We start from the raw sequence: 14,433 nt of genomic DNA on the forward strand, positions 1-14,433 counted from the left end.
TTAACTTCTAGTCCTTTTTCCTTTGTCATTCAAATGGATCATAAGCGATGCTTTTTTTTGTCCTTTTGAATACTTAAATAGTATTCAAACTCCAAATAGCTTGAAAACATAAGATAGGTTTATACAACTCAGCTTGCAAGAGGGTGTAGCAAAATAATTACTGTTAGAATTTCTATTTAAGCAACCCAAAGTGGCAACAGGACTGTTTTCCTCTACTCAGTGATTAACACACATCTACCACTTCCCAGAACAGAGTATCACGTGATAGGTTAAAGAGCATCGTTGCAGTTCTGGAATGCATGGATACTAACAGGAAGTTGCCTTTTGTTTTTAGTGCACATTCTGATGTTGCTTCAGGATTGAGTGATGGCAACGAGAATGTCCCGGCTTCCAGTGGAAGGCACGAAGGGAGGACGACGAAACGTCACATGCGCAGGTCTGTCCGCAGCCGCTCTCGCCATGAGAAGACTTCTAGGCCGAAACTGAGAATTCTCAATGTGAGTATGTTTTATTTTAGGGACACTTCAGTAGTCACGATGCATTTTTGAGCCTCTACAAGCAGCCCAAATATCGTGTGTTAAGAGCTTTTTGGAGCATTAGATAAGGTAAAATTGGCTTGCTTAGCTACCAGTGGTTCCACAGAATATTCCAGAATATTTGGTGTATCCTCATGATGCCTTGAAGTGGCTACCTAAAAACAGAGTCTAGACAAGATTAAGAGAACAGAAGTAGGTATTTATTTGAAGGGCCTTCAAAGGTACACCCTGGGAGTGTAAAGCCTACAAGGGGCTCCACCCAAGATGGATGCTGGCTCACTGGTTCTTCACACTTTTATAAGTTTGGTCCATTTGCATATCAGGGTTAATTCTCCAATTATAGCTTCAGTTAATGATGTAATTACCCCAAGTTTGCCCCTCCTCTTCAGAGGCTTTTATTTTACACGTTTTGGGGTCTGGGACAACTAAGGTCCCCTTGAAGAGCAAACCTGGAGAGGTTTGTTATGTCTAACCAGCATGAGAGAGCAGCAGCTGACAGGCTGCACGAAACTTCAGAGTTACACACCAGGCAGTACCAGATTTGAGAAACATAAAAGTTAAAACCTAAGGCATCACTCAGACAAAATTCATGCTCTACGTGGCATCATTTATTAGACTGGAAAGATAGAACATGTTTGTATTACACCAGTACTGTTGGTTTGTCTCAGTGAACTTTAAAGCAAAAGTCTTAGATTCTTGTGCTTTTGGTTTGAAGTATTATTTTCTTTGCTTTAGGTTTCAAACAAAGGTGATCGGGTAGTGGAATGCCAGCTAGAGACACACAATCGGAAAATGGTTACTTTCAAATTTGATTTGGATGGTGATAACCCTGAGGAAATAGCTTCAATCATGGTAAGATATTTTAGAGATGAAGAAGCCAGACAGTTGTATTTTTTTGTTTATGTTTCAGAATTGCTCTGCCATGTAGCTAGCATGGTGTGTGTTCACCTTATTGGTATACAACCACAACTAGAAATTTGGCACAGAATGGTTTAGCAGTCTGATAATTAATTAATGTTGCATGCACAGGTCACATGGAAATTTGTATCAGTTTTTAACTTAGAATTGGGGTTCTTATCAGGTAAAACTGCTTCCGGTTTTTTGTTGTTGTGTGTTGTTTTTCTTTTTTTTTTTTTTTTTTTTTTTTTTTTTCCTATCTGACATTTTTAAAACTGCAAGCAACCTTCTGGAAGTGCCAGGTTGAAACAATTCTCTTTGCTTTTCTAAGAGCAGACATTGCTAGATCTTCTTAATCTTCAAGTGTTTCACCATTGTTGTCAATTAAAATGGGAAGATTCTGCCTTTAAAGTCAGAAAGGGGAATTGTTTTTTGGTTTCTGAAAGTACACAGTGACTGATGCTGCTTTTGACTTCATCGAAAGAAAAAACTTCTCCATTTGATGTATGATGGCCAGGCATAGGAAGGAATTTACCCTGTAGAGATACATTTAAATGAGAGTACTGAGTAGCATAGAATAGAACCCCCCTTTTTATTTTTTAATTTAAACTCTCATTTTTAGTCTGGTACAGTCTAAATGAGCCTGAGATGGTTTTAGTGTTACTGGCGTGAGGGGGGATGACAAAACACAGTATCTTTTGCCATCTTCTTGGGCACCTGGACAGTATTTATCTTTTGCTTAGAGAGGTGACGGAATCTGAGTTGGTGTGTGCTGGATTTGTACTTGTCAAAAGGAACCAAACCAGTAATATGGGAGAAATTATCTCTGCCCCTAATGGCTTTCAGAGGAAGAGGAAGAAGTTGGTTCTTGGCTAAGTACAGTACAGAAGTCAATAACATGAAGTCATGTGCCAGGAAATATGGAGAGTACACAGATGTTTTTCTTCACTTTATACCTAAAGTGATCCTATGGAGAAATACGAGAGTATGATTTATAAAAAATGAGCCAAAACTAACACACAAACACTCTCCAAGCAACAACAAATGCAATTATTTGAAGATGAGTAGGAGCAAAATAAGTGAACTTTGCATCCAAAATACAGTCACATAGTTAAAAGTGTGCAACCTAATTTAAACATCTCAGGCTGGAACCTTGTGCTCGTTGGTTCCTTGTTGAATATTGAGCAAACTTTTGGTTGCAAGACTTCCTTGTTTCCTTTTAATCACGATACTGTTTGGCATACCCCATATAGGTGTCTGTTGTTCCTAAACTTACAGTACTGAAGGTTTCTTTAACTAGTAAAGTATTCTGCATTGCAAAGGCTGATACAAGCACATCACGCCTGGCTTTCCTTTTCTTGATCCAGCATCCCAGGAATTTAATGTAAAAGGAGCATCTCAGGCTTTACTTCTAAGGTACTTTGTCTCTCTTTCCCAGCAGAGAATCTGTGACTGACAGCTCTGTTTCATAGACTGTTTTTGCGAGTTTTGCCATACATAATTTCAGGAGACAGAATCCTCTCATGGGTTAGACCAAATCAAAAATATCTTCCTAACTGCTGAGTATATTTGTTTAAACTAATATTGTCCAACATAAGCAAGAGAAGGTATTTTCATAAAGCAATACAATGTATTGGAAGCAGACAGGCTGAGCAATCATCCTCTCCCTGTATTTGGAACATAATTCATACTGGCTTTTATGTACCACAGCCAGACTTTAAATCAGTGATGTGCAACCTGCATGGAGGAGAAGTTGTATATGGCATGGAAAGAGAAGCACAGAAGACATCTTGCGATACAGAATTTTCAATTTCTTTTATATTACAGTTCTCTTTAAATATGTCTCTTAATGCACATTGCATTCATTAGGCAGGAGGAATTGCAGTAAGATACAGCTGCTAATATTACATTTCTCTCTGCTAAGCAAAGATTGAGGTGACATTTTGATGAAGAAGTGAGATTGAATGTTGTTCCACAGCAAAGATTAAACCAGGGCACACGCTTCTGTGCTGGAGATAATTTGAGAAACAATTGTTTTTCTCTAAGGTGTCACCACCTTCATCTTGTTCGGAAGAACAGCAAAGGGAAGACAAATATTAGCACCAAGAGTAAATTGTAGTTATTCAATATATTGTTTTGAAATTGTTTGTGTAAAATTAATGTTGCTTTGTTCTCTTTACAGGTGCAGAACGAGTTTATTTTAGCAACAGAGCGAGACTCATTTGTAGAACAGGTACGAGAGATTATTGAGAAAGCAGATGAAATGCTAAGTGAGGATGCAAGCGTGGAGCCAGAAGGGGATCAGGGGCTGGAGAGCATGCAGACAAAAGATGACGGCTTCTTCCCGGGGTCGCAGGTATGTGAAGGACAGACTGCCTCAGCTGTTTGCATCTTCCATTTTGGGTGGTATGGTTTTGTGAGTAGAGCTAGCTAGAAATAGAAACTTCCTGCCGTGAGAGATGTCAAAGATCAATAATTAAAAGGCAAAAAGGGAAAGCTTCATATCAGAGTGAGTGCCTAAAATTAAGTTAGAAAGCTAAATAACAGACCTCTTACTTTTTGATGTGTTTGAAGACTTCCAAAGCTGCTGAATCTCCTAACAGGCCACTAAACAGACTTAAATGCTGATGTTTCTTGGATTTGAGATTATTGTGAGGTAGGACAGTAAAACCCCAACCCTGTGCAACTAAACACTGAGAGCCTGGTCTCAGGCCCTCCACCCGGTGAAGTACTAAGAGACTGGATAGCTGGGTTAGGAAACACAGGTTTTGAATCTGTTTGCTGGGTGCTGAAAGGGGTGACATTTCCTGAATCTCTGCCTTAATTACACCCAGAGCTAGTTTGGAACATCCATTTGTCTGTAGAATGTTTCAGGAAATCAGTTGGATTTCCAAAAGAATTTTTAGACCAAAGTGTTACATTGACAGTCGCTAAGCTGAGAGTCTCTAAAAACACTGTAGTGGACATTTATCTGGGCAGAATTCCTCTAGTTTGGTGATGGTGCTTGGGTCCCAGGTACTGCTTCCCTTAAATGCCCACATTTCAGTAAGCTAGCATTTTAAGAACTGTCTTGTGGGTTTCTGTTTCAGAATAGAAGTTTAAATTTTATCTTACTTTACAGAAATTAGAGTTCAAACAGCCAGATCCTACATCTTCCATGCCACAAAGAATAGGTAAGTCTCTTGTGATTTTTTTCAACAGTTACCTTTTTCTGTTTCAGCGGATGGGTGCAGCCAAGTTTTTATTTTGTATGGTGGAGTGCACATTCCGTATTGCAGGTTATGTATTTAGTTACAACCATGTGTCACTAAACATCCACCTTCTTTCTGTTTAGGGGTTCCTTCTAGCTCCTTTACCCAGGTTGTTCATTCTGCGGGAAGACGGTTCATTGTCAGCCCGGTCCCTGAGAGCCGATTGAAAGAACAGGGCTTTTTCACATCTGCTGTTTCTGGAGGAAACGAAACTTCAGATATGGGTGAGTTGTCTAAACTCTTAAGAGCTGATGCCGAAGACATGTTCATCAGAACTGTGAAATTAGGTAACTAAACTGTTACTGAAGGCTTCCTAAAGTACTCAGGGAAGTAAGGAGCTGTTCATGCTGGTAAGAGGTGACCATAATTTGGGTTATCTTTTGCAGAATTCTTAGAGAAAAAACAGCTGATGGGCTATCTGCAAGACTCTGAAACCTTAATTCTGTATTTTAATATAATATAAGCCTGGATTTTTGTGTTTTGTTGTTTTGGTGTGGGTTTCTTGTTTGATTTGTTGGGATTTTTTTTATTCTAAGAGGTAAATGTGGTCTTAGTTTAGCCATAGACAATAATACTGTAATGAACTTTCTCAGGTGGACTGATAATTTTGTTTTCTTCCAGTTGCAGCATCTCCAGTACATGGTCCTGGAATGAATCTCTCCCACTCGGCATCATCACTGAGCTTGCAGCAAGCCTTCTCTGAGATGGGGCATGCTCAGATGACAGAAGGACCTAGCACAGCTCCTCCAGTGTTCAATCAAACCATACCACCATTTCCACCTGCACTTTCTACCATGGCGGGCAGTGGTGCAACTCCTGCATCTGTGGCTACTTCTTCAGTATCTGTTCCCTCCAGCACTGGTGTTTCTCTTCCAGGATCTGTTACTTTGCCTTCAGAAAATGCAGCTGTTGGAGTTGCACCAAGCACAAGTGTGCCAAGCTCTATTTCTCCACCTTCAGCCTCACAGCCTGGACAGCAATCGACCGGTGTCACTTCCAGCGTGAGCGCCCCTGCTTCTTTCTCCGTATCTGCCATGTCCCAGCCTGCCCAACCAGTGACTGCAGACATTGCCCCCAGTATCAGCACGCCATCGGCTTTGGCACTGCCATCTACCCAGGTTCCTGGTGTCACTGGTCTCGGTGCTGTGGCACCAGCTGTGACATCCCAGTCTACTCCTCAGATTGTGAGTAGTATGGCAGCACCACAGACATCTGTTGCCCTGTCTCTGGCCCAGAACGTGGCTTTGCAGCTTCCTCAGCTCAGTAGCAGTGGCTCTGTGTGCAGTCTGGCAGAAACAACAGTGGTAAGCGCTCCACAGTCACTACCTGAGACTGGGCACTCTCTGGATAAATCACATCCCTGCAATGCAGCTGGCTTATCTCTTCCAATCTCTGCACCTTTATCATCCTCAGCAGCATCAAGCATATGTGGTTCGGTCTCTCAGCCAGTGATCCACCCCTTACTCGTTCCATCAGGAATTACATCAACACCTGTCCTACCCCAGATTTCAGGTGCAACACCCATGTTGCCCCAGGTTCCCTTACCTGGTGTCTTGCCACAACCAGTCACTAACTTGCCTGCAGTACAGCAGACTTTGATACACAGCCAGCCTCAACCAGCTCCATTGCCCAACCAGCCTCACATTCACTGTCTGGAGGCTGATGCTGATGCTCAGTCTAAAGCCCCTGGTATTGATGACATAAAGACCCTGGAAGAAAAGCTGCGGTCTCTCTTCAGTGAGCATGGTAACGTGGGAACGGTGCATCCGTCAGTGTCTCTGGAGACCTCGCTGGTGATGGAAACCACCGTTGTTCCTGGGATCCCAACCACTGCTGTTGCACCAACCAAACCCCTGACATCCATTAGCACTTGTATACCTCCAAGCAGTTTGCCTCTTGGACCAACTGGCTTGCCAGTGCTGACTCCAGTTGCCACTCCTGGGCAAGTGATCACCCCCGTCAGCTACATCTCGGCCTCGAGCGGCATCGCCACAGCAGCAGTGAAACCGGGGACCTCTCCTTCCAAGCCCCCTCTCAGCAGGGTACCGGTAAGAAACGCAGCGTTTGTGGGAGTATTCAGCTCTTGTAGGAAACAGCCTTCTTGGGCAGCATCCTTTTTATAAAGCAAAATATGTATTCAGGAACAAGCTTCTTCATTTAATATAGTATTGAAAGGTTTACCCTCTGGTTGTTCTTATGTGTCCCAAGAGGTGTTTTATTTTTGTCCCTAATGGGGAAAAAAAAGTCCAATTCTGTTTTATGTTTTGGAGAGATGTGTTTGATGTCACTGTTAGTTTTTCCTACTCAAACTACAAAGAGTGAAGCAACTGTGGTTTGCTTTTTGTTTGTTTGGGTTTTTTTCTTGATACTGCTTTTTTCAAATAGAATTTGGATGTCTTGCTTTAGATAGCTTTTTATCTTGTACATGACCATTAGACTGAGATGGTTGGTTGTATATTTCACAAAGTAGTCAGGATAGCATAGTTTTGCTTCCTGTCGTGAGCCTTTTCCTTGCAGGCAAGGGTGAACCTGACTGAAAGGATTTATTTTTTTGAAGTTCTCTGCTACTTATTTGATGCCTGGATACCATTTTCCTTTCAAATGTTAGATTTGTGAGAGCAGGATTTTGAGAAGTTTAAGAGATACCTGAAAACAAACCTTTTTTTGTTGTTGTTGTTTACTGACTCATGCTCTACAAGCAAAACACTTTCACAAAGAAGTAACAACTTGAGAGACGTTGTGGATGTTGCTACCTGCTCACCAACCAGATATAACAATAAGTGAAATTTTCTTTTAAACGCCTGCCTGTGTGGGGACACAGCCCATTTCAGTGTTTTAAACTATTTTGGTAGTCCTTTCCTTAAATGGAAAGGTAGCTCTCAAATGGAAATAAATTGAAGAAACTTTCAGGTATTTAATGAAACAAAAGCTTTAATAGTCGCTTCTTTTTGTTTCTGTAATGCTTTTTTGTACTCATTGGCACTTTGTGTTGGTTGTCTTTAGCCAGCCTTGCTGTTAACCAGTTTCAGGCCATTCACATTGAGCCAACGCTCCCAGCATCTCCATTCATTAGTAGTCTTTCCATGTACTCTTTGTAGTCAAAGACAGTAGAAAATTTCTGCTATGGAGGAGTGGGAATATGTGCCAATAAAGCTGAGAAGGAAATCTGGACACAAAGGCATCCATTAGTATTTCAGTGAAATTGAAAATTAGGAAAGAAATAACAGAAAAAAATGGAAACTGGTATTCATTCAGGAACAGTTTGGAGCAGTTAGAAAACTGCTAATTGCAAACCCGTAATTACAAAGGCTTGGGTTTAAATGTAATAAATGTTATAGGTTTTTTGATTGTCGGTTGTAGAAAGCCTACCTCCTCTCTGAAGTTTTCATTTATAAATTAGTTTGTTTTTTTCCAAAGCTTAATTTTAATTTCACTTGGTGTTGTTGCTGAGCATTAAGGAGCTTATTGTTTTAGTTTTCTGGGGTTTGCTAAACTCTGTGTCTGTGTATTTATTTTATTTGTGGCCAAACTGTTAACCTAGACAGTTTAATGTGTTTCATCTTCTCTTACAAATGCATTTAAAGTATGTTTTGCCTCTTATTTATAAACTAAATGATGAAGTTACCACAGCTTAAAAATTCATCATGCCTCAGAACAGGTAACATCCTCACGTGTGTTCCTGCTGCACAAAAAAGTTGAGCTAATGCAACTCTGCCTAGTTCCTGCTGAGATGTTTTTGGGAGCATAGATAACTCTGGGAGTGCACCTTCACTAGCAGCTGCTCCTGCAGTTTGACCCATCAGTTCCAGCTGTGGTAACACACTGCAAGCCAGAAGTGGTTCTGCTCCTTGAGGACTGGAGCAGACCGTGGAGCAGTTCCCCGTGTCCAGCAGCGCTCGCTGCCGCGCAGGGGCAGCCAGCTGGCCAGCGCTGTAGCTCATGAGAGGCTGCGTGTGTGCTCAGACTTCAGAGGCACTGGCAAACCTCAGGATGACAGCTGAGAATAAGAATTGCAAATTGTGTAATGGGTTGCTTAATTCCTACAACTTCCCACTTCCCTAACAATGAAAATGACTAACTGGTATGTGCTATCTGACCTGGTGAGGAGGCTTTGATGCCTCCTCCTAACCTTTCGAGTCTCTCTAACCTCCTCCACGTAACCTGGATGACTTGCCCCTACCCAGTTGCATGGCCTAATCACCTTCTGTGGGTCATCAATACCCTTCAGGTTCAAAAGGAAGTGATGGATCAAAAGATTGGTGTGAGAGCTCTATAAATCTGTTTCTCAACAAGTGGAGACATCCTCTGGCACTGACAGTTCCTGTTCTCAAGTCATGTTGCTTGGAGCAATTTGCTGGAAGCATGCAGCTTGCAGTTTCTAATGGACAGTTAACACAGATCTGTTGGAAGGAGACTAAGTGCATTCTTGCACCATTTTAGAATTTAAGCTTCTTGGAAGAATTATTTTAACATTTTTTCCGGACTTGAAAATACTATCCCCAAGATACTTTGTTCCTGGATACTGCAGCTTGTTTAAACTGGAAATTGTGGCTGCTCAAAGATAATCTGGATAAAATAAAAACGAAGCAAACAACTTCCCCTAACTTGGTTGCAAAAGTCCCTAAAGACTCTATGCTAACTGTCCAGGAAGGAATTCTCTACCAAAAAAAAAGTTGAGGCTTCTGTTGTATGACATGACTGACTGTAGCTTGGTGTCTGATCCTTCTGTGGTTCCATGTCTGATGGACACGCGTTTCCTCTTCATTATCCATAGGTGCTACCAATAGGTTCTGACCTTCCGGCTGGCACTCCATCCAGTGAGCAGCTGCCACCTTTTCCAGGACCTTCACTAACTCAGGTGCTACACAACTTGGCAGATTTTATCTGCTTCTTTTCCCTCCAGAGAGCATGTTTCAATTAAACTCTCCATTGCATGTTATTAATGTTCTTGTTTTCCTTTTCTTTTGACTGAGTAACTCCTTTTGTGTAACTGTAGCAGTAGCCAGAGTGGTTTCAGCACTGGGTGTGAGTGACCTGGTCTAGTGGAAGGTGTCCCTGCCCATGGCAGGGGTTGGAACTGGATGATCTTCAAGGTCCCTTCCAGGCCAAACCATTCTCTGTGGTTCTATGCAGCTTGCCCTTTGGGGTGCTGTACCCAGTGCCTAATCAGGCTTAGGGGTTGTGGTGTGGTAATCTGAATTTGAAAGGTTTTTTAAAAAAAATGTAATGCAGGGGAGTGTGTGCATAAAACTTGAACCTGTTTTATTCTTGAAAAGGGTATAGTAGCAAAATAATACGAAAAATTATATATTGCCATGAAATGCTTATGAAAATGTAAAATTGCTGCCTTTGTGAATTCCTTGTGAGGTTTTGGGGTTTGGTTGCTTCTTTTCGTGATTGCCTTTTTGTTTGGTGGGGGTTGTTTTGTTTGGTTTGGGTTTTTTGTGATTATTACTACATTCTGATTTCACTAGCCTTTAAGATTTGCAAAAGGTATTTGAATCTCCTTATCATAAACATGACTTGAAATGTAGCAGTGGCTTCCCCTGCTTAGCTTCTGTCCTTGAGAGGACACAGTCTTAAGCTGCACCAAGGGAAATACAGGTTGGATATTAGGAAAAACTTTTCATGGAAGGAGTGGTGAAGTACTGGAATTGTCTGCCTGGAGAGGTGGTGGAAGCACCATCCCTGGATGTGTTTAAAAAACAATTGGATGTGGCACTTGGTGCCATGGTTTAGTTGAGGTATTAGGGCATGGGTTGGACTCTGATCTTAGAGGTCTCTCCCAAGCTGGTGATTCTGTCATTCTTGTATACAATAGTTAGCTCGGATATTTTGTGTGTAAATGGTGGTGCCAGGCAATAGGACAAGGGGCAATGGGCAGAAACTGATGTCCAGAAAGTTCCACCTGAACATGAGGAAGAACTTCTTTCCTGTGCAGGTGACCAAGCACTGGAACAGAATGTCCAGAGAGGGTGTGAAGTCTTTCTGGAGCTATCCAGGAACCAGCTGGATGCAATCCTGTGCCATGTGCTCCGGGATGTTCCTGCTCTAGCAGGGAGGTGGGACCAGATGACCCACTGTGGTCCCTTCCAGCCTGACCCAGTCTGCAGTTCTGTGTGGTTTGCACAGCTAAGGCAGATAACATCTGAAGTTGGAAGAAAAAGGCTTATTCAACTGAAATGTTTCTAAAAGTAGCTCATTTTTGCATCTTGATCTTAGAGCCATGGGCCATATTCCTGCCCTGCAAGTAGCAAGGAAATGGGTATCTTCTTTCTCCAAACTGAGCAAGAAAAAACCACTTGTTCTTCCCCCCTGACTTCAGAGGCAGGAGCTGGTTTCTCTCTTTGTCAGTTCTTTCTGAACCATGGTTTAATGAAGAGAAGACAACGACAATTTGGTGATAATTCTTACCTGCATTCTTCCCATGGTCAGGTATGAGATGGATCAGGAGACAGCTGGTTAAAATCAGTCATATGGAGTTCATAGTCCTTTTCATTTTCATTTTCATTGCTGGAAACTCAGTATATTAGTAGTATTTTCCCCTAAGCTCTAAAGCACTTGTAGCCACTTCTATGACTCAAGCCACTGTACCACTGCAAAAGGCTGCTTCCTGTTTGTCATAGGTATTTCTGGCAGGATTTGTGGCATGGAAGAGTCACAAATATAGATCCCTTGCTTCTTGTCCTTTGCAAACAACTTCCCAAATTTCACGTCTCATTTGAGCTCATAAGGATTGTCTAGGAGTGAGACAAAATTGGAGGAGACCAACTGGATCAAATGTAATTGACTGTTAAGAGCATTTGCTGCTATAACATAATACTATCTGGAAAATTACTGGCTTGTCTTAAAGTAGATATGCTTGCCTTCTGTGCTGCTTCTGTCAGTAGTAGGTGATTACACAACTTTTTTCCTTGTCTTAGTAGCAGACTCGTAATTTGCAGACACAGTACACGTCATTGCAAGACCAGTTTTGAACAGTCTGTTCCACAGTCTTAAATACCCATTCTGTTTATTCCTTAATTGCTTTTTAAAGTGTATTTATATTAATCTCTCAAGCTTCATTTTGGTCCCCTTGTTCTGTAAGGAAATCTTTATTTCCTGATCGTTCTGCTAGCTCTGTTTACTTGAAGCAAATATCTTTTTGTGAGCATAAGCGATGAGAATTATTTAGTATTTCAGGTGACACGTCCCCTTTATTTTACAGTGTTGAATTAAATTAGCTCACTTGTTGCTAAGCATTTGGATTTCTGAATGGAGTCATAGAAGTCTGCATCTTCTGCTCTTTTTTGTGTAATGGAATTGATACAGGCTTTATTGTTCCTAGGGTTTTTGGTTTTGCTTTGAAATCCACAAGTCAGGAAGAATGTTATCCTGGCAACCTGTTGAAACCATCTTTATGCTATTGTGTACCTCTAACTTTCAGTGGAAAGTATTAGTTTTATGTTGTCATGACCTCTGCTTCAGTTTTAAAAACAGATACAGCTTTTTTTAATGTGAAGGACTTGGAAAGATTAATAATGCTAAAGCTTGGATGAAAATTTCTGTTCTGTAGGGTCAGAATTGCAACTTAATGGTATCTGACAATACATTCTTCTTTCAATGCATCTTATGGGCATGGCCCTAATTTAATTATTTTGGAACTTTGGGACTTTTTTTTTATCTTCAAGATATTTTTAGGTAAAATATTCTTCTTCTCTTCCTCTTCCCAATTCAATTGGCCAAGTTTGAAAAACATCTTGTATGCCAGCTGAAATCTAAGTAATAAGCATGCTTGAGAGATTCTGCCCCTCTCCATCCTCTTCAAGTCAATCCATCTATATAGCCTCTCTGAGGAAACTTGTGGGTTGGGGCTTTTTTTGTTGTTTGGTTTTGAGGGGTATTGTGGAGTTTTTTGTTTTTTGTTTTTGTTGGGGTTTTTTTGTGTGTTTTTTTTAAAGTTCCAGTTAATTTTCGTGTTCTATTGTTTTTAAACAAATTGCTTAAGTTACTTCCAGTCTTACTGTGCTGTACATGTTAAGTCTAAATGTGTAGGAAGGAAGCTTGATAGAAATACAGAAGCTGTACTGAGTGCTTTAAATTACAGTATTAAATATGTCTGTTTCTCAACTATGATTTATTTTTCCTGAGCTGGAACATGGTTTTACTCTTTTCTTTCTCAGTCCCAACAGCCACTGGAAGATCTGGATGCTCAGCTGAGAAGAACCCTTAGTCCAGAGACCATCCCAGTGACATCTGCTCCTGCCTGTGTATGTTTGCAGTGTTGGTAGCTTAGTAGTCTTGAAAAACCTCAGTGTTTTCTCAAAGTCATGCTCTTAGGTCACTGCCTTTAATATCACTACACCAGTATTTAGACTTTTAAAAATAACAATTAAGAGTCATCTTCCAGTTTGTGGGACTGAGTCAACCAAAATCGGAAAAGTCTGTGTATTGCAGTAGATTACGTAATTTCCTGAAGCTGTTTCCTGATATTAGTTGTTATTCCAGCTTTTCTGGTGGTGTCACCAAACTAGAAATGGAAGTGACTGTAGAATAAGGGGAAAATATATGATATGTCAGTCTTAATTTGGGAGGGATGTTGCAAGTGTGGATCTGAAATTTTAAAAGCTTCTAGTAAAGAGCTTTGGATACTGAATGAAGACAAGGATTGACAATCCAAGTGGCTGTTTATGCATTATTTCTGCACAGGCCAAGGGGTGATGTGCTCACAGCCTCAGGGTTTTAAGGCCTGTAAAATCTCTTGTCTTGCATTTGTCTTTTCATGGGTCATACTTTGTCCGTGTTGGAAGCAGAAAAATTGCATAATATGTGGTATGTTGGATCTGTTGGCATTCAGTGAAACTGCTAATTATTTTAATTGAACTTTATTTCGTTTTCCCCCTTGAACCTGCAGTCTGTGCCCTCAGTAGCATCAACAACGGTTACTGGGCCGGTGTCCACAGCAACACAGTCTCTGAAGGATGGTAAGACAGCCATGATTACTTTACATGATTTCTCAGCATGAAGGTAGAATCCAAAATTGAACAAAGTTACCACTTTTCTAGCAAGTCATGGAATGGCAGCTCCTTGTGGGGATCATACTAGTTTTTAGTAACCAGACGGAAATTTTCCTTGTAGGCCAGGAGCGGGGGGATGAGAGATACATGCGTATTGTAGTGACTCATTTAGGATTTAAAGCTGTCCAAAATGCTAAATTAAGAGTCACAAAGTGTCTCTACTATGCTGCTAAGGTACAGCATCAGGACTTGGAAGAAACTGTTTTGTGTCATGTGTTATGTTCCTGGCAACAACAGTAGTACTTGTTTTGTGTCATTACACTGTGTTCTACATGTAGGATACCTCTCCCTTACCTAAGGGTGTTTCATTTCTGTTTAAACAGAGAAACCAAGGCTCAACTACTAAACATTTAAGGAAGGTAGTAGGAAACCCAGACTCCCTTCTGTCTGCTTTAGAACAACTGAAGGTTGACTGGGTGATCACCAGTTAAAGTCTGGATGATCAATGACTTTCAAATCTGTATGAATTGAGTTACTGGAGGGGAAATCCAAATACTTATAAAATAATCTGAGACTCTCCTGTCAGTATTCACCTAATTGTTTTAATTTTTGAAGTCTTCTGTTTCTAAAAGAAGGTGTTAATATGGTACTGAATTCTTTTCTTGAACTGTCTAGTAAACACTGTTTAACATGCATGAGCCTCTGAAGTTCAATAACAAACCTTCAGAAGCTAATAAAACCATGAAGAAAAAG

General features: G+C 40.9%; 1 protein-coding gene across 11 annotated transcripts in view; it reads left to right on the forward strand.

Annotated features, from left to right (window-relative positions):
- WNK1 (WNK lysine deficient protein kinase 1) overlaps positions 1 to 14,433 on the forward strand; it is a 100,655-nt gene that overhangs the window by 72,124 nt on the left and 14,098 nt on the right. For 10 of the 11 annotated variants that reach the window (XM_042050213.1, XM_042050215.1, XM_042050214.1 and 7 more), the window contains 9 exons: positions 335 to 497; positions 1,272 to 1,388; positions 3,616 to 3,789; positions 4,555 to 4,606; positions 4,768 to 4,908; positions 5,306 to 6,732; positions 9,459 to 9,542; positions 12,847 to 12,933; positions 13,578 to 13,647. In XM_042050213.1, coding sequence (XP_041906147.1) covers positions 335 to 497; positions 1,272 to 1,388; positions 3,616 to 3,789; positions 4,555 to 4,606; positions 4,768 to 4,908; positions 5,306 to 6,732; positions 9,459 to 9,542; positions 12,847 to 12,933; positions 13,578 to 13,647 — 2,315 coding nt within the window. The remainder of the gene's footprint in view (positions 1 to 334; positions 498 to 1,271; positions 1,389 to 3,615; positions 3,790 to 4,554; positions 4,607 to 4,767; positions 4,909 to 5,305; positions 6,733 to 9,458; positions 9,543 to 12,846; positions 12,934 to 13,577; positions 13,648 to 14,433) is intronic. The other variant, XM_042050218.1, reaches the window with a different exon arrangement.

This window comes from Corvus kubaryi, unplaced genomic scaffold (assembly GCF_017639235.1).
Source record: "Corvus kubaryi isolate FWS band 111438036 unplaced genomic scaffold, C.kubaryi_AGA036_p1.0 72, whole genome shotgun sequence".
In the NCBI taxonomy this organism is placed as follows: domain Eukaryota; kingdom Metazoa; phylum Chordata; class Aves; order Passeriformes; family Corvidae; genus Corvus; species Corvus kubaryi.